General features: G+C 46.2%; 1 protein-coding gene across 1 annotated transcript in view; it reads right to left on the reverse strand.

Annotated features, from left to right (window-relative positions):
- Positions 1 to 24,677, reverse strand: part of nphp4 (nephronophthisis 4) — a 309,249-nt gene that overhangs the window by 41,104 nt on the left and 243,468 nt on the right. The window contains exons 21-22 of the mRNA XM_056302210.1: positions 3,533 to 3,667; positions 1,157 to 1,371 (exon numbers count right to left, since the gene is read on the reverse strand). Of these exons, the coding sequence (XP_056158185.1) occupies positions 1,157 to 1,371; positions 3,533 to 3,667 (350 nt within the window). The remainder of the gene's footprint in view (positions 1 to 1,156; positions 1,372 to 3,532; positions 3,668 to 24,677) is intronic.

Raw genomic sequence — 24,677 nt, forward strand, 5'->3', positions numbered from 1 at the left:
TTTTTTCTGGTTAAACTTTTTGGTACAAACTTGCTAAATTTTTATAACAATCTATGAAATTTGACTATGCCAGGCTTCTCCGGTCAAAACCTGGTCCAAATCAAGTCATGGGGGGGGGGGGGGGTTATGGGTAGTGTAGCGGTCTGTGCGGTCTATTCTGTTGCCTATCAACACGGGGATCCCGGTTCGAAACCCCGTGTTACCTCCAGCTTGGTCGGGCGTCCCTACAGAGACAATTGGCCGTGTCTGCGGGGGGAGGGGGGCCAGATGTGGGTATGTGTCCTGTTGCTGCACTAGCGCCTCCTCTGGTCAGTCAGGGCGCCTGTTCAAAAGGGAGGGGGAACTGGAGGGAATAGCGTGATCCTCCCAAGCGCTACGGTCCCCTGGTGAAACTCCTCACTGTCAGGTGAAAAGAAGCGGCTGGCGACTCCACATGTATCGGAGGAGGCATGTGGTAGTCTGCAGCCCTCCTCGGCTCAGCAGAGGCAGTGGAGCAGTGACCAGGAAGGCTTGGAAGAGTGGGGTAATTGGCTGGATACAATTGCAGGAGAAAAGGGGGGGGGTCAAGTCGTGGGTATCGGGCCCTTCAATGTGAGCAAGTCAAATTTAACAGCTTCAGATTTTGTGAATCCAAAGTTTTCTCCCTACCTGAGCTACAGTGTGTGCTGTTACTAGGCTGTATTCCCAAATGTACTGAAAGTGAGTGTGGTGTGAGGACACTAAAACACAAGTCTCAACAGAGGAAGTGTAACGTCTAAAGCGTCTGACACAGACATGCACCCAAAGCCAAAACTGTAGTTAGTATGAGCACCCATGGGTAACAGAACAAGATGTCCCCCACCTTCTGAGTAGAGGAACAATTAACACCTCCTTGTACAGCCGCTAGAACACTGAGGGCTGATGGGCACATCGCCATGGGCATTCTACCACTGCCAGGCGGCTTGAGAGATGTGCTGCACTGCATAGGGCCTCCCAAGACATATTTCACAGGGAACTGCACCAGAAAAGACCACCAGAAAGCCTCTTTGCCTGCCTCAGTTGTCAGTCTGAAAATTTCAGCCGGGAGGGCACACATGAGGGGAGTTAAGGCGGCTAGGCTGTGGCGACCCGGCGACTGTGTGCCCTCGCATTGGCTCGGGAGCAGAGCTGAACTCACCATGATCTTGATCCCCTTTATTTGGCTCTCCACGTCGTCCTCGCTCTCTCTCCGATGCACGGCGGCCATGCGGCCGAGCTTGCGCCGGCGGTTTTCGTCGGGCTCGTCCGGGGAGTTTTGGCCGGCCGCTGGGGCGCTCTCTCGCCTGCTCCTGACCAGCGTTGCAAGGTCCCTGTTAATCTCCACCAGCCTTTGTGCCTGTGCCACATTCCTCACTGCAAATAAGAGACAGGCCCCCCCTAATCATGAATATATTTACCAAACAGACAGTGAAATCTAATCTCTTCGCCATTTTGACCATGTGTTCAAAAAAAAAAAGAAAAATCCAAAAACCTCAAATTGTCCACGGGAATGGGGGTTTTACCGAATTAGTATCGCTGGAGTGAGAGAAGCAACAGCTTGTACACAGACAACAGCACCGTCCACAACTGGCACCGCTACGACTGCCCAAAGCCCGACTACAGGGAGGACAGCCCATCTCTCAACGTCCTTAACCACCTCCTCTTTGTGTGCTCCAAACACTAAAATACCTGATAAAAATTCATGATTCATCTGCCTGTGGCTGCATAATTTGTATTCATTTGGATCATGCAGATTACCAATGTCCTCAAAAAGGCTCTGACAACTCAATCTGTGTAGTCTTGCAATGAAAACCTTCAAGAGCTGCTGAGATCATGTTGTTGCCCTCCAACGCTCAAGCCACGTGTACCTGCCCATTAGACCGGCTGCAGCGTGGCAGCGGAGTCAGTGTTGGCGTGAGCCTCAAATGGACTGGAACATAAAACCTGTGGGCTAACCTGCAGTGGCCACAACATGATCCTGGGAAGAAAAGGAGCAGTCCAGTACAGACAGTCTTAGTGGCACATCACTGGAAGAGTAAGACAGAGAGACAGAGACGGAGAGAGAGAGACAGACAGAGAGGGAGAGACAGAGAGAGTGAGAGAGACAGAGAGGAGAGAGCGAGACAGAGAGAGGGAGAGAGAGAGCAAGAGAGAGACAGAGAGAGAGCGAGAGAGACAGAGAGAAGGAAAGAGTGAGTGGAAAAAGACAGCAGCAGAGAGGGAGGGTTGTAAGCCTTGTAAGTTAGCATCTTTACTCTGAGGACCCTGCTGGAGTGTTTCTCCACTCTCTTGCTCTTCAAGTGGTGAATTAATCGGAGGGGTTGCTTCACCCCCCCTCCCCACCTCGCTCTCTGACACTACAGTACATAAGTCATTGTGAGACAGCACAGTCCCCCAATTGTCCACTCTGGCGGTGCTTTCACCAACACACACGGGCATACTGCTCACCATCAAATCAGTCTCCTTTCCCCCCGCTCACTCTCCGAGAGCCTCTTTTTGTCCAGGGACGTTTTCCCATGCCTCCTTATCACAGAAACACTGACTTCACTTCCACTCTCCTAACCAGATAGTGCCTGGTTACACTGTGTGCACACAGACACACACACACACACACAGGTTATAACTGCAGGAGTCCAGACTGAAAGCAATTAGGTGCATTGTGTGTTTAAATGGCATGAGAAAGTGGGGAAGGGCTTACTGTATTGTGTCCTTGTCTCTCTCTTACTGCGAGACAAGGACAGAAAATAATGTGTGTGTGTGTGTGTGTGTGTGTGTGTGTGTGTGTGTGTGTGCACAAGTTCTTGAATAATGTAATTTGTAGTGGTGGCAAGCTGAGCTAGGTGAGCAACATGTGAAGCAGGGAACAGACTGTATTTCTGCACAGTAAAAGCAGCTCATAGTATCATTTCAGTATTTCATTAGTACTTAAATTAAACATTTTGGTTTTACATGGTTGTGGATACTGCTCCGTAGAAAGTAATGAAACTTCAGATGAGGCCAACCTGACAAGACTTTTTGTTTCCCAGTCATTGTCCATGTTATTGTGCAAAGCCCTGGACACCTCTGATTCTGCCTGTGTGTACGGACGGCGCGTGCATACACACACACACACATACCCCATGATCACACAACCACTCGTGCACATACACACACTATCAGGCTTGCACATGATGGATTAAACATGCTCATACTAGTATCCCCCCCCCCACACACACACACACAAGTGAGAGCAACGGCAGGGTTGTGGGAAGCCACCAGAGATGCTTCCCCAGGCTCAGTTAGGCTTGAAAATGGAGCTGTTAGGTGACGGAGCCAACAGACAAGGTGAAACTGATCAGAATGGGACAATAGAGGCAGAATTGTGGTTAGCGCCTAAAGGCACAAGGAGCACCTGTGAAAAGAAATCACAGACATGCAGAAATAAGGGGTCCGACCGCAGAAGTGCATCTGATTGGATGGCTGTGAGGTAAGCACATGCATGCGTGCACACACGGGTGCAGGCAGGATTTAGTGGTTACATGAATTGAGATCTTACCATTGAGCTGATGGACGCTGCTGGCAGACAGACTGCCCCCTCTGAAGCCACTGATGGTGTCACGAGGCCTGATGATGTGCGAGCGTGACAGTGGGCGCTCCCCTGCTTGGCTACTTTTCGAATCTGCTGGGCATCCTAAGGGGAAAAACAGAAAGATTTTAAAAATAGTCTATCATTTTTTGGGCGGCACGGTGGCGCAGTGGTTAGCGCAGTCGCATCACAGCAAGGTCCTGGGTTCCAGCCCCGGGGTAGTCCAACCTTGGGGGTCGTCCCGGGTGGTCCTCTGTGTGGAGTTTGCATGTTCTCCGTGTCTGCGTGGGTTTCTTTCGGGTGCACCGGTTTCCTCCCACAGTCCAAACACATGTAGGTCAGGTGAATCGGCCGTACTAAATTGTCCCTAGGTGTGAATGTGTGGGCTCTGTGATGGACTGGTGGCCTGTCCAGGGTGTCGCCCCATCTGCTGCCCAATAACTGCTGGGATAGGCTCCAGCATCCCCACGACCCTGAGAGCAGGATAAGCGGTTTGGATAATGGATGGATGGATGGATAGTCTGTCATCTAGTATTTTTTTCTGCCAAGCACTTGTCATAAAGAGGAGATGAAGAATTTATATTTGCACTTCAGTTGATGAAAACATCACTTGACGGCATTCTTTATTTAGAAACGTGCATGGGCTTCTGCTAACTGTAAGACAATTTGCTATCTTATAGCTTACCAAGGAGTAGTTCCACCAGTGTATATAGGTAACTGGTCTCAGAGAGGTCTTAACAGCTATTAAAAACACATAGAAATAAAGTTTTGAATTCATCTTACTGTGTATAAATGCAAAATGTCTTTGTGATTCTAACCACAAGTTCAATGACACATTTTCTTTGGGGACCATCACCTCAGGAAGCAAAATACAGACCTATAGCCAGATTTTTCCAGTTTGTCGAAAAAAATGCTATTATGTCAAAAAGCTCTGTTAAAAATCAGATGTTAAACGATGCTTTTTTTTTTCTTTACTGTGGATAAAACCAAACTCTACAAAGTCCAGGTTAACCATTGGCTTCAAGGTCCATGGGCTCCATCAATAAATAAGAGCAAGTCGACAGGCCCTCATTAGTGGCCTGACACCGGCAGGAAAGTCTTGACAGGGACAGCTGGCAACATGCTGAGTGCCCTGCTGACTAATGCTCTGTATTGGCCTTTGTTAAGTTGTCTTCCGGCTGTGGATGATGCAGACAGTTGATTTAATCATCAAATGTTAAAACATGCTGGTTTCAGCATGGTGGCCCAGCGGTTAGCACTGTTGCCTCACAGCAAGAAGGTGCTGGGTTCGGACCCCAGGCCATCTCAGGTCCTTTCTGTGTGGAGTTTGCATGTTCTACCCGTGTCTGTGTGGGTTTCCTCCGGGTGCTCCGGTTTCCTCCCACCATCAAAAAGACATGCATGTTAGGGTTAATACTCCTGTCTGTGCCCCTGAGCAAGGTGATGGAAAGAAGAACTTGAGTTGGTCGTCGGGCACCGCAGCTGCTCACTGCTACTATACAATAGGATGGGTTAAATGCAGAAAACAAATTTCATTGTAACTGTGTACAATGACAAAAATAAAGTGGCTTTCTTTCTTCTTCTTCAGGCTTTCTTCTTCTTCTTCTGGCTTTCTTCTTCTTACTTCTGTCAGTCAGTTAGGGTTCATTACAGGCAAGCCTGATAAATACTTTGATCAAAAGTAATTTCACAGATGGCACATACTCATCTCATCTCATCATCAGCTGCTTCTCTGGGGTCGGGTCCTGGTGTCAGCAAGCTAAGTAGGGCACTCCAGACACCCCTCTCCCCAGCAACGCCCTCCAACTCCTCCTGGGGGATCCCAAGGCATTCCCAAGCCAGATTGGACATCTAGTCCCTCCAGCGAGTTCTGGGTCTATCCCGGGGTCTCCTCCCAGTTGGACGTGCCCGGAAAACCTCCAAAGGAAGGCGCCCAGGAGGCATCCTAATCAGATGCCCAAACCACCTCAACTGGCTCCTTTTGATGCGAAAGAGCAGCGGGTCTAGTCCGAGCTCCCTCCGGAGCTCAGAGTAAAGGTCATGGTTCTCTACTGGTAAATGGTGGACTGCTCCCTCTGGGTTCGGAATGAGTTGTTGCCTCAAGTAAAGGAGTTCAAGTATCTCAGGATCTTGTTCACGAGTGAGGATATGATGGAGTGGGAGGTTGACAGGTGGATTGGTGCAGCATCAGCAGTAATGTGGACGTTGTACTGGACCATTGTGGTGAAGAGGAAGCTGAGCCGGGAGGCAAAGCTCTCAATTTACCAGTAAATCTTCGTTCCAACCCTCACCTATGGACCTATGGTCATGAGCTTTGGGTAGTGACCGAAAGGGTGAGATCGCAGATACAAGCGGCTGAAATGAGTTTCCTCCGTAGGGTGTCTGGGCTCAGCCTTAGAGATATGGTGAGGAGCTCAGACATCCAGAGAGAGCTCGGAGTAGGCACATACTGTAAATATTAATTTGGAGTTTAAATTATATTTTTGATAGAGATATACAACCACCACAGTTTCATTATTTTACAAACTGTTTGTCTGTTTTTTTTAATTGTTAACCAAACAGAACAATAGCACAAAAAAACAAAACAAAAAGAAAACAGTCTGGTAGTAACCCCACATGACCAGACATCGTTTATAGCCTTGACAATTACACATCAAGTAACATAACCAATAATTCACTTCATGTACTTGCGAACATAATATAAAACCAATTAACGACAAACAAGACAAAAACGACAACCACCAAACAGTACACAAAAGAAAAAGTGAAGAGGAAAAAAAGAAAAAACAAAGAAACAAAAAACAATCTCTTTCCACATATTTTCTGCTTTTTCACAAAAATATAACAGGTGCACAAGAGTCCCACCTCCTCACCTCATCTTCAGCATGAGTCATTGTCCTTTAGTTCAATAAGTTTTACCAATTTACAGGTTGTCCAGTAACTTATATTGATTATCTTATAAAGTATTAGCTGAGATTGCACTTCCTGTGAATGGATATGCCAAGAAGATATAAGATTCTTCAAAGAGTCATCTGGGATTCCTTGACCAGCATCTTTTTCCCCAACCCATTTTTAACCCTGCCAACCAGGGTGACTCTAATATATTTGTAAAATATTGATGACCCAAACTGTATAGTGTGTGTCCTTTTTATGAAGCGCTCCTGGATGCCAGTGAAACCACCAAGTTTAAAGTCTTTATCAAAAAGTATATAATGTCTGATTGGTAAGAATCTCCAGAAGTCCGAGGTAGGCAGGTTATGCTTATTTTTAAGATCCTCAAAAGATCCAACTACTCCATCCTCCACAAGGTTATCATGAATCTGTATGGCCCGAGTTGACCCATCTTTCCCTAAAGAGAGATTTCCCATCTATTAAGAGCTTCTTGTTGTACCACACAGAGGCTCTTGGTGTGGCAAATGGATTGGACCTTGATGTTTGATGTACCTCCTTCCATGTCTCTCGAGTGAAGGCCAACACAGGGTTTTGAAATGGAACTGGCCTACTTTGTTGAGTCAGGAATGCCTCCAGGGAAGAGGTGTGTGTCAATTCCTGTTTAATCTAAACCCAAGAAAGGACCTTATCTTGAGGAAGATTCATTTTGGCAAGTTGGGACAGTGAAAAAGCCCAGTGAATACCAGTCAATGTGGGATAGAAAGAGCCCACCCTCTTCCTTTGCGGCACATAATTTTGCCCTGTTAAATAAAGGTCTTTTCGCTGCCCACACAATGTTCTCTACCATTACATTGGATCTTTCCGGTAGCACTTGTGGGGAGAACAATTATTTTTTGTAGGCCCTGTTTTAACCTGATGCTAAGATAAGTGATGCTCTCTGGCATCCACCTAAACTGCCAGCTGGCTCTTACAGCTGGGGGACAGTTTAGACAGTGGCATAACCTCTGATTTTTCCCAGCTGATTGTGTAACCAGACACTTTGGAAAAAGAGTTGATGACAGAGCAGATTTCTAGTACAGCAATGTCAGGGTTGCTAGCCACCAATAATAAATCATCCTCATATAAGAAAAGTTTGTGCCCTATCTGACCAGCCTTAACTCCAGTTATATTTATATCAATTCGCAACGCGACCTGGTGCTTCCAGGAAGAGTGCAAAGATAAGATGTATAAGAGGCGAGCCCTGGTGGGTTCCGATGCATGTCAGAACAGTGGCTTGTGGGTCTGTGTACATTAATTTTTTTTTTTTTTAAGATTTTTTTTGTCATTTTCTGCCTTTTTTATTGCATAGTGATAGTAGAGCGAGAGATAGGAAAGGCAGGAGAGAGACAGAGGATGATGTGCAGCAAAGGGCCCGGGCTGGATTCGAACCCAGGCCGCTGCGGTAAGGACTCAGCCTTATGTGGTACGCACTCTACCAGGTGAGCCACCGGGGTGCCCTTGTGTACATTAATTTAACCCACTCCCTGAACTTGAACCAAACCCAAATCTCTCCGATGGGTAAAACAGAAATGGCAACTCTACTATGTTGAATGCCTTCTCAGCATGTAAGGAGAAAGTGACTGCAGCATTTACATCATGTCTTGTTTTCCACATAATATTATGTGGAAATTGCTGCCAGCAATTTCCAAACGTTGTCAAATGAGTTTCCTCCTTTCACAAGCCCTACCTTATCTGGATGAATAAGATGGAATCACCTTTGCTAGTCTAATTGCTGATATTTTTGCCAGTATTTTTTCAACATTAATTACAGATATTGGCCCGTCGTTACTGCACTGCTGAGGATCTTTTCCGTTCTCATGGAGAAGGGTGATAACAGCTGATCTCATGCTTTCAAGAAGTCTTCTCCTCTGAAAAGCATCCTGATAGACAAGAAGCAGACTCGGAACAAGCTCTTCCTGGAATCTCTTATAAAAGTCGGCTGTATACCAATCGTTCCCTGAGGCCTGCCCTATTTTAAGGCTGCTAATCACTTGTCTCACTTCTTCAAGAGAAATATCCCCTTCTAATAACCCCCTTTGGGCTTCTGTTAATATTGGGAATCCAACTGATGATGAAAAAAATCTTCCAGTTTTGCCTCCTGTACTATTCCTTGTGATGTGTAGAGCTCTTGATAGAACGATTTAAATGGTTTGTTTATTCCTTCTGTGTCCATGATAATGTTATCGTCCTTATCAAATATTTGAGGAATCGAGGGGTCTGGGTGGCATGGCAGCCTATTCTGTTGCCGGCCAGCATGAGGATTGCCAGTTCAAATCCCTGTGTTACCTCTGGCTTGTTTGGGCATCCCTACAGACACAATTGGCCATGTCTGCGGGTGGGAAGCCGGATATGGGTATGAGTCCTGGTCACTGCACTAGCATCTCCTCTGGTCAGTCGGGGCGCCTGTTCAGGGGGGAGGGGGAACTGGGGGGAACAGTGTGATCCTCCCACGTGCTACGTCCCCCTGGTGAAACTCCTCACTGTCAGGTGACAAGAAGCAGCTGGCGACTCCATATGTATCAAAGGAGGCATGTGGTAGTCTGCAACCCTCCCCGGATCGACAGAGGGGGTGAAACAGTGACCGGAACGGCTCGGAAGAGTGGAGTAATGGGTCGGATACAATTGGGGAGAGAAATGGGGGAAAATAAAAAAATATTGAAGGAATCAGGTTCTGTGTTTGCTCGTTGCTTTACTCTGTGTGCCAATACCTTCCTAGCCCTTTCTCCTTATTCATAGTATCTTTGCCTCATGCAAAAAAGTGTAAATTCAGTTTTCTTCTGTAATATATTGCTGCGCTCACATTTAAGTTTAATCAAGTTATTCCATGTGTTTGGATCTCTGTTTTCTATATAGTGTTTGTCTAGCTTATTAATATCTTGATCCAATTTTAAAATTCTCTCAGTATCTTCCTTTTTTTGATGAGAGCTACGCTGGATGAGGCATTCTCTCAGATAAGCTTTGAACACATCCCATATCACATCATTTTCATCGATTAAGCCCTCTCATTATGAGCCCAAAATTCTTGGATTGCTGACTTAATGAATGTGCATGATTCTTCCTTATTCAGCAAATAAGTTGTTAAAGCACCATTATAATGTTTTTCTTATTTTCCCTGATAAGGCAAGGACTAGATCCACAAGTGCATGGTCACATATAACTGTATTGCAGCACTCACACCGTATTGTGGCACTCATTATTTGACTTACTAAAGACCGGGAGATAAGAAAATAATCGATTCTCAAGTGACTCTGGTGAGGGTGAGAAAAGAAAGTGCAGTCCTTGTCCTTCAGATGTAATCATCTCCAGGGGTCAATCAGCCCTAATTCTTCTGACAACTGGTCTATAGCTAAGATGGACGACATATTATGCTGATTAGGTCTTGATGTTTTATCCATACACAAATCCCCAACTTGGTTGAAGTCTCCTCGGATACTTAATGGAAAAATTCTGGAAAGGCAGAGTTTGGTGCATAAATATTTGCAGTAGTTATACATATAACTTCCATGGTGGCATCTAATATGACCCATCTACCTTGGGTGGGTGGCAGGTATTGATCCATCCATTATCTGAACCGCTTATCCTGCTCTCAGGGTTGCTGGAGCCTATTCCAGCAGTCATTGGGCGACAGGTGGGGAGACACCCTGGACAGGCCGCCAGGCCATCACAGGGCCCACAGGGCCCACAGGGCCCACACACACACACACACACACACACACACACACACACACACACACACACACACACACACACACACCTAGGGACAATTTAGTATGGCCGATTCACCTGACCTATATGTCTTTGGACTGTGACAGGAAACCGGAACCCGGAGGAAACCCACGCAGACACGGGGAGAACATGCAAATTCCACACAGTGGATGACCTGGGACGACCCACCAAGGTTGGACTACCCCGGGGCTCGAACCCAGGACCTTCTTGCTGTAAGGCAACTGCACTAACCACTGCGCCAGTGTGTGGCAGGTATGTACAATGAAATCAATTTTTTTTAACAGTAATTATAAGCCCTCGTTTCCTTGAAGTGCACATACTGTAGTAAACTTTAGCTACCCAGTCCCTCTTCAGTTTGGCTGACTCTTCCTCATTTAAACGTTTCCTGCATAAGAACAATATCAGCTTTTTTCTGCTTGAGATATGTAAGAATCTTTTTTCCTTTTCACCACATTATGACAGCCTGCTACGTTCCGTGATACAGTTTTAATCACCCCCACAGCTTCCGTTTACAGTATTAATTGCCATGTCATAAAGATGCGGGCATCCGATATAGATGACTAGGTCTTCTCGGCACTGGAACAAGAAAAATAAGTGAAACAGTAATGTCAGGCTCCTAGGGCTAAACGGGGGACAGACAGGAAAAACAAAATCCATAAAAAAAACACATGCAAAATAACTAACAGCAACACTGTGTTACTCCACATCAGTCACCCTGTAGCGTGTAGCGTCTCTACATGCCCTCTTGGCTTGCCAACCCCTCCCTGCCCCACTTATCTTGACGTGTCGGGTCATTTGTTATGATTGCATATTTTCCATTAAATAAATTTCTGGATTCTACAAAATTATCTTCAGATGCTACAAACACAATATTCGCATAGGAGTCCACCCCATGTGTCAACATTTAAGAAGACCAACAAAAAAGTATTTTACATGGATTTATCAACTTAAATCGGAGCCAACAAACTCGTGTATGAATTATACAACTAAGCATCAGGTAAATAACTGCGAATGATGAATTGAAAAGGTCCTACTAACATGTCCAACTGTAAAACCAAATGAAACAAAAGTCCGCAGGTGGCTTATGGTGAGCAGGCCAACTCCCATTTGGCAAGTTTCAAACCATAATAGGAGTATAAGTACTCTTGTCGAATTAAAGTGTTCATTGTTCTCCGAATGTTGGCGTGAAAAGACACAAGTCTGTATTGAGACTCTTTTTTTTTCCATCTTTCGTCCTCCTCCCCTCCAAGCAATATTCAGGCATCCATCTCCATATACGTCCACCTTCCATTAAAGTCTGCTGGATCCGTGTCTCCGACATGGGTGATTAAGCTCTTTGCCTTGGCAGGGCTGGTATACTGGTACCGCCAGTTATCCAGTGTGAAAGTCATAGCTGATGGATCTCGCAGAGCATAATCAATGTTCTTCTGTAGTCAACGTCCCATCTCGTCAAATGTCTTTCATTTTTCCTGTACGTCCTGGGCGTAATCTTGGGGGGAAAAATGAATCCATGTGTCTTTCCAGATGACCTGTTTCTTTTTCATCGCCACTGTCAGTACGCAAGTCTTGGCTTTGTCCCAGAGACAACCAGGCAATGATATGTCAGGGTCTGAAGGTATCACCTGGTGGCAGTCCGACCCGATGTGCTCCGTCTATCTCATACCAGTTATCAACATTAATCTCCAGAGCCTCCCTTAGTAAAGTTCTAATGAATCCATCCATATCTCAGCCCTCTGAGCCTTCTTTTACTCCTGTGATGTGAATATTCTGGCGATGTGAATACCCCTCCAGCCCGGCCACTTTCTCCCGTAGGACAGTGTTTGCTTGGCAATTCCATGCCGTATCGGGCCTCGCTTGGCTTCTTCATCCTCCAAACTGGAGATCCGCGATTCAGCCTCGGTAATTCTTTTGCCCGTTGTTCTTAACTATCTTTGGCAGGGTTCTCGAGGATGTTTGGGGAGCCCTGTAACTCCATCACTAAGTTCAGCAGAGTTTCTGTCAGCACCATTTTGGCCTCTTCCTCAGCATTACCTGGCAAAGCTTTACTGCGCTGATTCTGAGCTGGGCTGCAAGTGAAGTAGTGACTCTTTTGCGCCATTATTATTAAAAAAATGTTTACTACTTTATTAATCCCTGTGGGGCGATTCTTTTTCTGCATTTAACCCATCCTAGCTGTGTGGCTAGGAGCAGTGGGCAGATGCCGTGCAGCGTCCGGGGACCAACTCCAGTTTGTCTTGCCATGCCTCGGTCAGGAACACAGTCAGGAGTATTAACCCCAACGTGCATATCTTTTTGATGGTGGGGGAAACCGCAGCACCCGGAGAAAACCCCACCACAGACACAGGGAGAACATACAAACTCCACACAGAGGACAACCTGGGAGTATTATCTCACTGTTGTACCAAAGATCTGTGACTCATAATACAACTTTTACCAGGTTTAATTAGGTTGGTTGAGCCCCTTCTTATCCTATGTGTCCATCTTGGGTGGGTCGCCATGTTGTTTTAATAAAAAGCAAAGCTGTCACCGTAGGGCTCCTGTGCAGTCAAACGTTTCTTTGAGCGGCGAGACAATCTTTAATTTTCAACCTCCTTGTCTCTTTTCTGTTGTTCTTAAACAGCAGAATCATCGCTTATTTCCTCTCATTTGCACGGGCAGGTGGGTGAGAAAATGTTCATGGTGTGCCTGTGGCAAAGACTGTGAATAATGATCAAGTTATTTTTTTGTGTGTCACCATACAAACATGGATGTAAACATACTCCCTATTCTGCACAGTAGCAGTGTAGAATAAGTGGTGTGCTAGCGCTGTCAAATTATTTTACGCCCACAAAATAACGGGTAATAGAAGTGTAGCAACATCAATTATTCAGGCAGCCACAGCATTGTTGCACCAATTTGCAAATTCCAAGCCATGGTTTCCAGCCACTGTCGCAATTGGAAATATCAGATGTGAAAATGACATGATATTATTTTTGTTATTTACAATTCACATGTGGCGGCACGGTGGCACAGTGGTTAGCATGGTCGCCTCACAGCAAGAAGGTCCTGGGTCCGAGCCCCGGGGTAGTCCAACCTTGGGGGTCGTCCCAGGTTGCCCTCTTTATGGAGTTTGCATGTTCTCCCTGTGTCTGCGCGGGTTTCCTCCGGGGGCTTTGGTTTCCTCCCACAGTCAAAAGACATGCGATTCAGGTGAATTGGCCGTACTAAATTGTCCCTAGGTATGAATGTGTGTGTCGACTGTGATGGCCTGATGGCCTGTCCAGGGTGTCTCCCCGCCTTCCACCCAATGATTGCTGGAATAGGCTCCTGCATCCCTGCGACCCTGAGAGCAGGATAAGCGGTTAAGATAATAGATGGCTGGACAAATCACATGTATTGTCTTGCTGATCATGGGCAGAGATGATTTACTGTAGGTGACTTAAGTGGCAATTAAGACAAAAGGCTATGCTCTGTTTAAATATGACACACTGCGACTGCTAGCATTTCATTAGTTTCTAGGCTTTGGAAAGTGTCAACTCGACAAACTGAACCGACAAGTCTAATTGTATAGTAAGCAATTTTTATCATCTTTGTAGAGGCTTTTGGATGCTTCATAAAGGACGCTTTTACATGAACATTTTTAAGTGCACCAATTCACCAATTAGGTGGCATTATCGCCCAGCAGAACGCCTCTGCATGCTGGTGGGAGTTTTGGAGGGGGAATGAGAAGTACCCTCCACATCTTTTGGAGGCGAACTCCATCATCAAACTGATAATAGGCCGCTCACTGAGTAATGGGGAGCTGGTGTTGCCATGCAAACAGACACAGACAGTGCAGTTCTGGAGATTAATGGCCGAGGTGTCTGCCTTCCCTGTACGTCTCCCTCGTCATCCATCACACATACTCAGCCAATGAATCCAGCCAAATATAAACGTCACATTTGTTTGAGATATAGTCCCCCAATGTTGCAGTGAAGACATTACTTCTGCCGTGATATGAACATCTCTGATCAATAACGAAGCTGCAGAGATCTCTTCCCCATCGTCTCATTATGAGCCTTTTCAGCTCCCATTCTTTGGCCAGAAAAATAGCGATGATTGATAGATTCCTACAATAAGCCTGCGAGGATGCGATAAGATGAGTACCCGACGCTACCCGCCCACATGCAAACAAACTGACTGGCGACAAACCCGATCACTTTATTATGCAGCCATAATTATCATTAGCCTTATCAGATTGAGGCGTATCTATTGGTCTTAATAAATAAATAAATAAAATGTTGATGCAAATTCATGTTGTCTTGGATACTCTCACTCCCGTCTAACTGCGGAATAACTTGTGCAGATGAGGGGAACGGGACCCATCCCTGCCTCGTAAGATAATGCTCAGTGTAGGAGGTTGCAAAGAGGAATCCCAGCACCGTGTCTGGTGTGGTCTGCTCCTGGCTGTCTCTGTAGTAGAGGAGGACTAATTGTAGGGGAGTGCCAGGGGCCGAACTCCATCAGATTTATCGAGTACCTCTCACTGTTGCATAACGATAACTCCCGCACACCCCACAAACACACAATTTGTGATCCACCAGTATTTGCCAAGATTGGAAACACATGCAAAAGCCAGCTGATTTACTGCTCCAACCAACGCCCACCATCCCCATCCCCGAACGGGAATAAACGGTGAGTGGGTTTGGAAACTAGTTTGTGAGATTCGATTTCTCCGGTTGTGCCATTCTGGGCTACTGACCTTTCGGAATAAGCAAATTCCCCCTCACCTTAAGGGAGAGAGCAAGGCCTGATAAGTGAATTGAGCCGACAGCGAGTGCTTTTAATGAGTGAAACATATTGTATGGCTGTCGCTTAGGTCACAGCCCAAAACAACATTAATTCACCTAACCAAATGAATTGTCAGGTAACTCCACCCATACTTTATTGCAATGAAGGGGCTTCAAGGACCAGACCTCTCTAGCCCTGTCAGCCTCTACAGGGTCTATCAGGCTGCAGCACATGAGAAGCACTGTGAGGTCTGCAGATGGCCCTAATCTGTCTTCTTTAACGTGTTAGACCAAGCCCATGCTTTCTGTGTGTGTGTGTATGTGTGTATGTGTATCTTCATGAGATGAGAATGTTTGCAAGTAGCTTTTGGTGAATCTCAGCAATAAGATATTTTTGTGGGCATCCAGGTAGTGTAGCGGTCTATTCTGTTGCCTACCAACACGGGGCTCACCGGTTCGAATCCCTGTGTTACCTCCGGTTTGGTCGGGCAGGCAGGAAGCCAGATGTGGGTATGTGTCCTGGTCGCTGCACTAGTGCCTCCTCTGGTCGGTCGGGGCGCCTGTTCAGGGGGGAGGGGGAACTGGGGGGAATGGCGTGATCCTCCCACGCACTACATCCCCCTGGTGAAACTCCTCACTGTCAGGTGAAAAGAAGCGGCCGGTGACTCCACATGTATCGGAGGAGACATGTGGTAGTATGCAGCCCTCCCTGGATCGGCAGAGGGGGTGGAGCAGCGACCAGGAAGGTTCAGCAGATAACGATAATTGGACAGGTACAATTGGGGTGAAAGGGGGGGGGTTGGAAAAAATAAAATATTTTTCCTGTCCTCTGCGTCCTATAGGGTATTTTTCCCTGGGGAACATGAGTTGCATTAATAAGACATCAACACGGCGTTAAGTGAGAAGACCGTACAGCCTTTGGGGTGGCATCACAGCATGTACCACTTACCTATGAAGGCAAACATAAACAGTATGGGATCAAGCAAGAGCTTCAAGTTCTGAGCTGGTCTGATGATGTGACATCAGGACAAGGTCCTCAAACAGAGGACGGCTGGTATTTTCTTAGAAGCCATGAAAAAGCTGTGATCACAGCAGGCAGGCAGAAGATGTTTGGGGGTTGTATAAAGCAGTCCAGCCACCCCCCACCACACACACAGCCATTACAAACTGCATCAAGCACTGGGCTGAGATATTCCCACAACACCCCTTGACATTCTTTAAAAGGATCCTGTCACCTGGACGGACAGGGGACCCGTTACCTCGAGTAACACGGAGAGGCTTGCCGGCGGTGTGATTTAGCTCCGTAAATCAGCATTCAGAAGACGCCGCTGCTCCACGGGCCCATTTGCTAGATAATGCTGGGGAGAACAGAGAGGCAGAGACTTCTTGACAACACGGCGCAGCGCAGGCAAACTCTGAATCGGGCCCTAAGTGACAGGTCTCGACGCACAAAAATGGGCTTTGATCACATTGCTCTTGGATCTTCAAAACCAGATATGAAGGCGGTCACGCTCAAGCTGCAGAATATTCTAGATATTCTGCATGCGATAAAGGCACAAAGCACATATGAGTTGTGTCAAGAGACAGAGTGGAAAAGTTGGAAATATTAAGAGATATAGATTTATTTAAGCCAAAGGAGAAACATCAAAAGCTGTTATCAGGTTAAATACTATATGTGACTTAATAAAATCAGATCTGAAGCTTCATATCTTAATGATTTGTAGTGACCTTTGCTTTTAGGTCTACTTTATTTCTTCTGCCACATAATAATTTTTGACCTGGGTATCAAGACAGGTCTACAGTCCCAAATGAAGCCCTTTTTTCAATTTGTTAACCCATGAGGTCAAATCCATGCCGTGAAATTTTCTGGAAATATGAGCACATCTTTTTTTCCAGTTTGTGTTCAAGACAGTTCCAGTGGGTCTACATTAGGATCAGAAGTGGAAAACTCCGCTTCAGAAAGTAGAGGTACTAACCATGTATTTGCTCCACCCATGCACTAAACCAGCTGATTCTAATTAGTGCAACACTTCAGCCAGGTAGGAGAACTAATGAGTGAAATCAGCTGGTTTAGTCCATGGGTTGAGCAAATACATGGTTAGTACTTGTATTTTCTGAAGCTGGGTTTTCTACCTCTGATTAGGATGAGCTCATTTAGGTATAAGAACAGTGGCCCAGTGGTTAGCACTGTTGCCTCACAGCAAGAAGGTCCTGGGTTCGAACCCCAGGCCGTCCCAGGTCCTTTCTATGTGGAGTTTACATGTTCTCCCTGTGTCTGCGGTGGGTTTCCTCCTGGTTCCCCGGTTTCCTCCCATCACCAAAAAGACATGCATCCATCCATTATCCTAACCACTTATCCTGCTCTCAGGGTCGCGGGGATGCTGGAGCCTATCCCAGCAGTCATTGGGCGGCAGGCGGGGAGACACCCTGGACAGGCGGCCAGGGCACAACAGGGCCAACACACACAAACACATATTCAAACCTAGGGACAATTTAGTACGGCCGATTCACCTGGCCTACATGTGTTTGGACTGTGGGAGGAAACTGAAGCTCCCGGAGGAAACCCACGCAGACATGGGGAGAACATGCAAACTCCACACAGAGGACGACCCGGGATGACCCCTAAGGTTGGACTACCCCGGGGCTCGAACCCAGGACCTTCTTGCTGTGAGGTGACTGTGCTAACCACTGCACCACCCTTTTTTTCTGTCATCTTCATCACGTGACACCATCTTGATGAAAAATGTTTCACTCAAATCATCACTGTCATCTTTCTTCCACTGTGTGCACCTTTTGTCCCTTTTTTTTCTATCCTTGGAGAGACACATTTTTGTGTAAAGACATGCATGTTAGGGTTAATACTCCTGTCTATGCCCTTGTTGTCAACTGCTCCCACAGAAGGATGGGATGGGTGAAGTTAAAAGACACCAGAGGAATCAAACAACGTGACTCACTGAGCGTTCCTTGTCACCACAGATTGTGGTAAGCTCTGTGGAGCAGGTTAAATGATAGTATTCTTCAAACATGCAATATGTGGGTCTGAGATGCAAATGGGAGACGGTCCCAGGAGTCTAACCTCTGGGATGCTGCGGAGCTGAAGATCTAGGTTGTTAAAAAAAGGTTTTAGGCCGCTCTGATGGCCGAGCGGAATAAACCGCCGCTCTTGCAGTCCGCTCGTCATGGGGCTGGGAGGTTTGTATCCCAGACTCGCTGTAACCGGTCATGGCAGAGCGTCCACGGGGTAAGGCATTCATTAGGCCACCCTTACCCGAGGGATAGTGGGTGTAGATCGGTGTAGTGTTTGGGGACTCGTCGTTCTCCAGCGACCCCTCTGACCCATCCAGGCGCCAGCAGCCAAGTAACTGAAAGCATTCTCCCTTTGTCTCCTTCACGGCCTGAAGGTAACGCAATCCATGCGAGGCTTCAGCGTCTAAACTAGCAAGAGCAGCTGACACGAGTTTGAGGGAAGCTGGTGTTACGACTATCTCCTTCCTGTGGAAACGTAAGCCAGGGGAGTTATTCGACAAGAGTTCCGGCCATATGCCATTTGGTTAATCGGGTGGGATAAGGGGAAAAACTAGAAATAAATTTATATCAAAAAAAAGTTTTAGTTGGATGCGAGGTCGCTAGGGGAACGTAGCGCGTGGGAGGATCACGCTATTCCCCCCAGTTCCCACTCCCCCCCCTGAACAGGTGCCCTGATCGACCAGAGGAGGCGCTAGTGCAGTGACCAGGATGCATACCCACATCCGGCTTCCCACCCGCAGACACGGCCAATTGTGTCTGTAGGCACGCCCAACCAAGCCAGAGGTAACACGGGGATTCAAACCGGAGATCCCTGTGTTGGTAGACAACGGAATAGACCGCTACGGAACCGGGACGCTCCCTGGAACTGTTAAATGGGGTGATGGTCCCCCTTGAGCAATCTTGAAAGCACCGGCAGATTGAGACTTGTTCCGGCCAAAATTCGACAATTCTTCATTACAAAGAAACAGGTTCCTTTGAGCCTATTAATAACACGACTTTATAGAATGATTGAATAGGCACTGACAGCCTATATCATTACCACTTAATTAATCACTTGTCAATCCCACCTCGGGATAATTAAAAAGGATATCATTTGGTGTTTCACTTTTCTTTTTTTTTCCATTGAGAAATGACAGTCTGCCACTCACTGCTTCCAATAAAGCCTAATTCTGATGAATCCCCAACGGGGAAAGTAAAGACATGATTAATAGCACGCATGACTGAAACACATAAAATTAGAATTGGGAGAGAATGGTGGGTAGCCACCCAGTCCCGCATTTCTGGTGAACTAAAATGACTTAGAAGGAAGTAGGTATTCCCGGCGGTGGTCAAACGGTATAAATCATCCACCGGACGAGTTATTATCAACATGGCCATCTGGGAACGCTTTGCTGATAACAGATATATGCACATTAATCTAAATAAACAAAGTCGTCCCCAAATGAAATCCGTAGTTCAGTTCCGTCGTTCCTGTTATTACTTGTGTGAAAATTGGCTCCGGTGCCTCCCCTTTTCTTTATCCGGCTGTCTCTTCTTCTCTCTTCCCTCCTGCTTTGGTGAGCTTTCAACCAAGTCCTTCTACAACTTTGATGTGTACTTTTACCTTGCCCGTCACTCTCCTGCCTCGCTTTCATCGCACAACCTGTCTGCGGTGCGCGCACACACACACATGCACAGATGCAGAGGCTCTGCTAGACCTCTGCGTCTGTGCGTGTGTGTGTGTTCGTGCATCGTTTGATATGTGTGTTCGTGTGTCAACCACTGTCAGGCAAACACTAAATCCCCCGTCAGAATCTTCCAGCTGTAAAGCATGAGTAATTTCTGATACTTAAGGCTTCCTTCAACAGAAACAAACGGCCATCCTTCTCATCTCTTATCACCCCCATAAAAAAAATAACATAAAAACAAACCGCCAGTCCATAAAAGCTTGATGGGAGAAGCAGGGAAGGGGCGACAGGGATTGAGAGAAACGGCAGGAAATTGAATTATTTCCACTAGATTAGATTGAATGTAGCTTCAAAGAATGGGAATCGCTGCAGCAGCAGATAATAAGAATCGAAAGAGAATCGGGGCGTCCGGGTGGCGTGGCAGTCTAGTCCGTTGCCTACCAACAGGGGGATCCTGCTTCGAATCCCCGTGTTGCCTCCGGCTTGGTCGGGCGTCCCTGCAGACACAACTGGCTGTGTCTGCGGATGGGAAGCCGGATGTGGGTATGTGTCCTGGTCGCTGCACTAGCGCCTCCTCTGGTCGGTCGGGGGGGGGGGGCTGTTCAGGGGGGAGGGGGAACTGGGGGGAATAGCGTGATCCTCCCACGCGCTACGTCCCCCTGGTGAAACTCCTCACTGTCAGGTGAAAAGAAGCAACTGGTGACTCCACATGTATCCGAGGAGGCATGTGTTAGTCTGCAACCCTCCCTGGATCATCAGAGGGGGTGGAGCAGCGACCGGGACAGCTCGGAAGAGTGGGGTAGTTGGCCAAGTACAATCGGGGAGGGAAAAAAAAGGGGGAGGTCTCTTCGTTAGAATAGGAATCACTGCAACAGCAGATAATAGGAGTCAAAATAAATGTGGGTGCAAGTTGACACCATAATAAAGAGAAAACAGAGCAAAGACCACATTACATATCATGATCAGTATGACACAATGTTGGGCTAAAAGACTGACGTTACAGGACATAACAGCATGCATTATAGCACGAAAACAGTTTTTCATGCTAGAAAATGTTTTAAATATAAATATAAACATTTTTTAATATAAATGTAAATTTAAATATTTTTTCAGGACATTTTGAGGAAATTGTATATTTCCCCAAAACATCCTTCTTTTGTTTAAATTTGTTTATGTAAGTATGGTTTTTGTATTTTTTCTTTGTTTTCTCTTTTATCTCAAACGGAAAAACACCTCATGTTCTGTCATTGCTCTGTAAAAAGCAGAAAAGACGGATCACTTTATAAAAGCATCTAACTAAAGATGATTATGTAAAATGCTGTTAATATGTGATTCCAAATAAAATATGAAAAAGAGAAAAACAGAGTGGTGAAAACTAGCGATATTACAGAAGACTTAGGAAAAAACTTCATGCAAAGAGAAATTTATGATTGATGCATTGTGGGGGAAACATCAGGATACCCAGCAGTAAAGCCCACCAACATTAAAAATCCATTACGCAGAAACACTTACGGCCTCAGCCGCAGCCATGTGTTAGTCTGTCCTGACAACATGTGTGCGCACCATGACTTGTATGAATGAAGGCACATCATATGATGAGAAATAAAAATGCCAACAACATTTGCATTAGGTTTCATTTTAACTTTCAGCCAACACAAATAGCAACTGGCCACATCTGACTTAGTCCATGGGCCAGACGATATTTCGGTACGCTCAAGGTGGCAAAACTTACTTATAATTTTTGAAAGGATCCATGTCTGTAGATTATATTTTTGTATGATAACCATTCCTGAGTGGCAGCTGTATCACAGTTATCAGCTCATGAAGTTAACCACCCGCTAAACTAAATTGCATTTTAGACGCTGGTGCATATCCTGGTTTAGCCTCATGGTCAGGACATTTTTCAATGTTCTATAATATTGTCTTTGGTATCATTTTAAAGGGGACCGTCTTAGCTTTCATTCAAGCCCTGTTGTGGATATTTCTCACAAATATAGAGGTCACTTGAGCTCTTCAACCCGTCAATAACACACATCTTTCTGCAATTTTCGCCTAAACTATATACTTTCTTTTAGCCCTGTGGCATCTAGGAATATCAGGGACACAAAACACAAAAACTGGAATACTCACAGGACTGTAAAGATTCAGGAAATGTATAATATACCCATACTATTTCATTGTATGAGGTGATTGTGAGCCTTAAATGAGAACTAGACCAAAGCCAGTTAGGTCACAAACTGGTCTCTATACATTTGTTTAAATACACAATCAAAATACATGATAAAAAGGAATACCATAGTGAGGTAATGAACTATTTTAATATTTTAAACAACATTGACATTTACATATAGTTAGTCAATGATACATGTAATCCCATATCATTAGTGGGTATATGTAATGGTAATGGGTAGGGTAATGGGTATATGTGAATATGGTTACATTATTGTTATCAAGCTCTGGGTAACCAAGTCCAGAATCAACATCCTGTGCATCAATAGACTACTACCACAGTAATACCATCAGAATCATCACACTGTCATTCATCAAACTGCTCGTTTCTCTCATCATCTGACTCCCCAAGTTCAAAGTCCAGTTCTGGACCATCCTGCTGTTTTTGGTTACTGCAGGTCTGTAACCTGCACATGTCTGTGCATGGAAGTCCATTTGACAGGCACATGCAGCTTGGCATTTTGCATGAATGCACACACTTGCATGTTAGCATTTCCAAGACCACATCTGGTGCAGGTGGGGAGCGCATCCAGTAAATGGCCAGCTTGCCTTCATCGTCTGTCCATCCATACTCAGTAGGGCTTGGCACCACAGGGTTAGCCTGCAGACAGCACTTCCATATTGCTGCCTGATAGTTGGCTCGTTGAACATGCATAAAGAGACAGTCTCTACATGGTGGCAGCTGGCTGGACTCAACCTCTCCCCTTTTGGTGCAGAAGAGCTGGTAACGCAGTTTGTTCACCTCAGCAGTGCTGCTATTAGCAACATACATCCGACAGGTGAACTGCTCAATTTTCTGGAACAGCTCATCACTCACATTCCATGTCTGTCCCAGTTGACTAAAAGTCTCTTGGCAGGAAGTGTGCTTTCTCACTATCTTCAGGGCATTTAGCTTCCCTCGACCAGCGAATGCACTGACAGTGTCGCAGCCTGTGAAGGCATGTAAGCCAATTAGGCTGTCACAGATGCTGTCTCCAAGTGAACTTGCCAGTTTGGTGATGTACAAGATTCTTGTACTGGAGAGTGATGTCTCCACCCCGGTTCAGTCGTTCAGCATCTTTGATCGAAGTCTGGTGATAGACATCAAAAACAACATCAATCCTCCCACTCTGTGCTCCCTCATGGAGGACCTGGGTCAAGGCTGACTCTGCCACCTGTGCAAAGGTTTTGTTGTTGCCATTCATTTTTTGGACCAGGCTCATCCCATCAATGATGGAAGTAGATGGGATTGAGATGTCTTCTGCAGGAGATACATTCTTTTCAAGCTCTCTGGCAAGTGCAGTCTTGTTTGTTTTTCGTAAGGACCCATCAGCATTTGCCAGTGCCCATGGTAGTGGGCCCAATGGGTAGGCAAGGACATCCTTCAGATTCACCTTCCTGCTTTCAGCCACCAGGATCATGTGACTGAAAAGGTTTCTATCTGCCTTCAGAACCACATCCTGTGCTTTCTTTCCATGAGCTTGTTTGGTGCCGACATTGGAGAATGTTTTCAGACTTTGCTTGGTCATCTTGTCGTGGAATTTCACAGGTGGTGGGTCTGCATCTAACCTTGTTTGCTGGAATGCTTGGTAGGCCTCTTCTCCTTTCTCAAGAGCTCTCAAGAGATCTATGGTCACATCAGGTGGAGCCATGTTGCCAGTGGAGAGGCTAACCAAATCAATCTCATCAGGGGACATAGGATTGAGCCAGTTATTCTCCATAAGGTCCATGAGAGACTGGACATCTGCTTCATCTCTCTTGATCCTTGGACTCTGTAGATCTGGATGAGACCATTTGCACCTGCCTTGACCTGTCAGGTCTCTCAGCTGTCTGAGGTACATGCTTCTATACTCAGCTGTGAGATAATATTTGGTCACAGCTCCTGGCTTCAAGCTGAATCCCTTTGTCCCTCCAGCTGTTTGGGTGTCTTTGTTCACCGTTTCTTCTATAGCTTGGTCAACAGGGATTCAGCCAAAGGGATTGGTGGAGCCCAGTTGGACTGAGAAGCCTCCTTCCATGAATTCTGTGTACACATCTGGGTGTGTGATGGGCAGCTCAGACATCTGGACGTAGTAGTAGGGGAGGTAGCGTGCATAATTCATCCTGTCATAAGCAAAGCACCATGGGATCATTGCTCGAATGCTAGCCAAGTGTAGCATCCAGTCTCCCTCTCTGGATGCTCGGATGAGCCCCAACAAGATTTCAACCATGTCCAAATAGGACATCCAGAAGTTCGAGAGGCTGCCGTTTCCACCTCTAAGGAACTCACGGTAGACTTCAAATAGATCCATGATGCGTGTACAAGAGCTGTTCTCGAGGACCTCCTTCAAAGCATGTTGTGAGACTTCTTTCCCAAGGCTGTCAATGGTCTTCAGTGTCTCATTCAGGTGAACCATGTCATTCCTGTGAGTTTCTTCCAACCAGGACAGGAAACCATTCAAGGTCAGTCGCATGAGAGCCTCATACAGGAGCTGGTGTAGTCGCACTGCCCTGTTGTACTTGCGGCCATCCATAACACCAGCAATTGAGCCTTCTGCAATCATGCCAGACTCAATGCAGAGGTCTTTGAGTCCAGCATCTTGGAAACGCTTTCCTATTATTGCCAGCAGTGTGCAGATGGTGTGGAATACCCCAAGCCTAACGATGATATCATGGAACTTGTCATGGTGTTTCCATGTGATCTCGACAGCCTTCGCATACAGGGCTTGGTCAAAGACACAGACAATCTTCCTCAGGCCTAAGCACTGCATGATGCTCAGTGACTGGTTAAGCACCTCGTTGACAGTAGACATTTGTGTCGCTGGAGCA

The sequence above is a fragment of the Lampris incognitus genome, chromosome 2 (assembly GCF_029633865.1).
Source record: "Lampris incognitus isolate fLamInc1 chromosome 2, fLamInc1.hap2, whole genome shotgun sequence".
Lineage (NCBI taxonomy): Eukaryota > Metazoa > Chordata > Actinopteri > Lampriformes > Lampridae > Lampris > Lampris incognitus.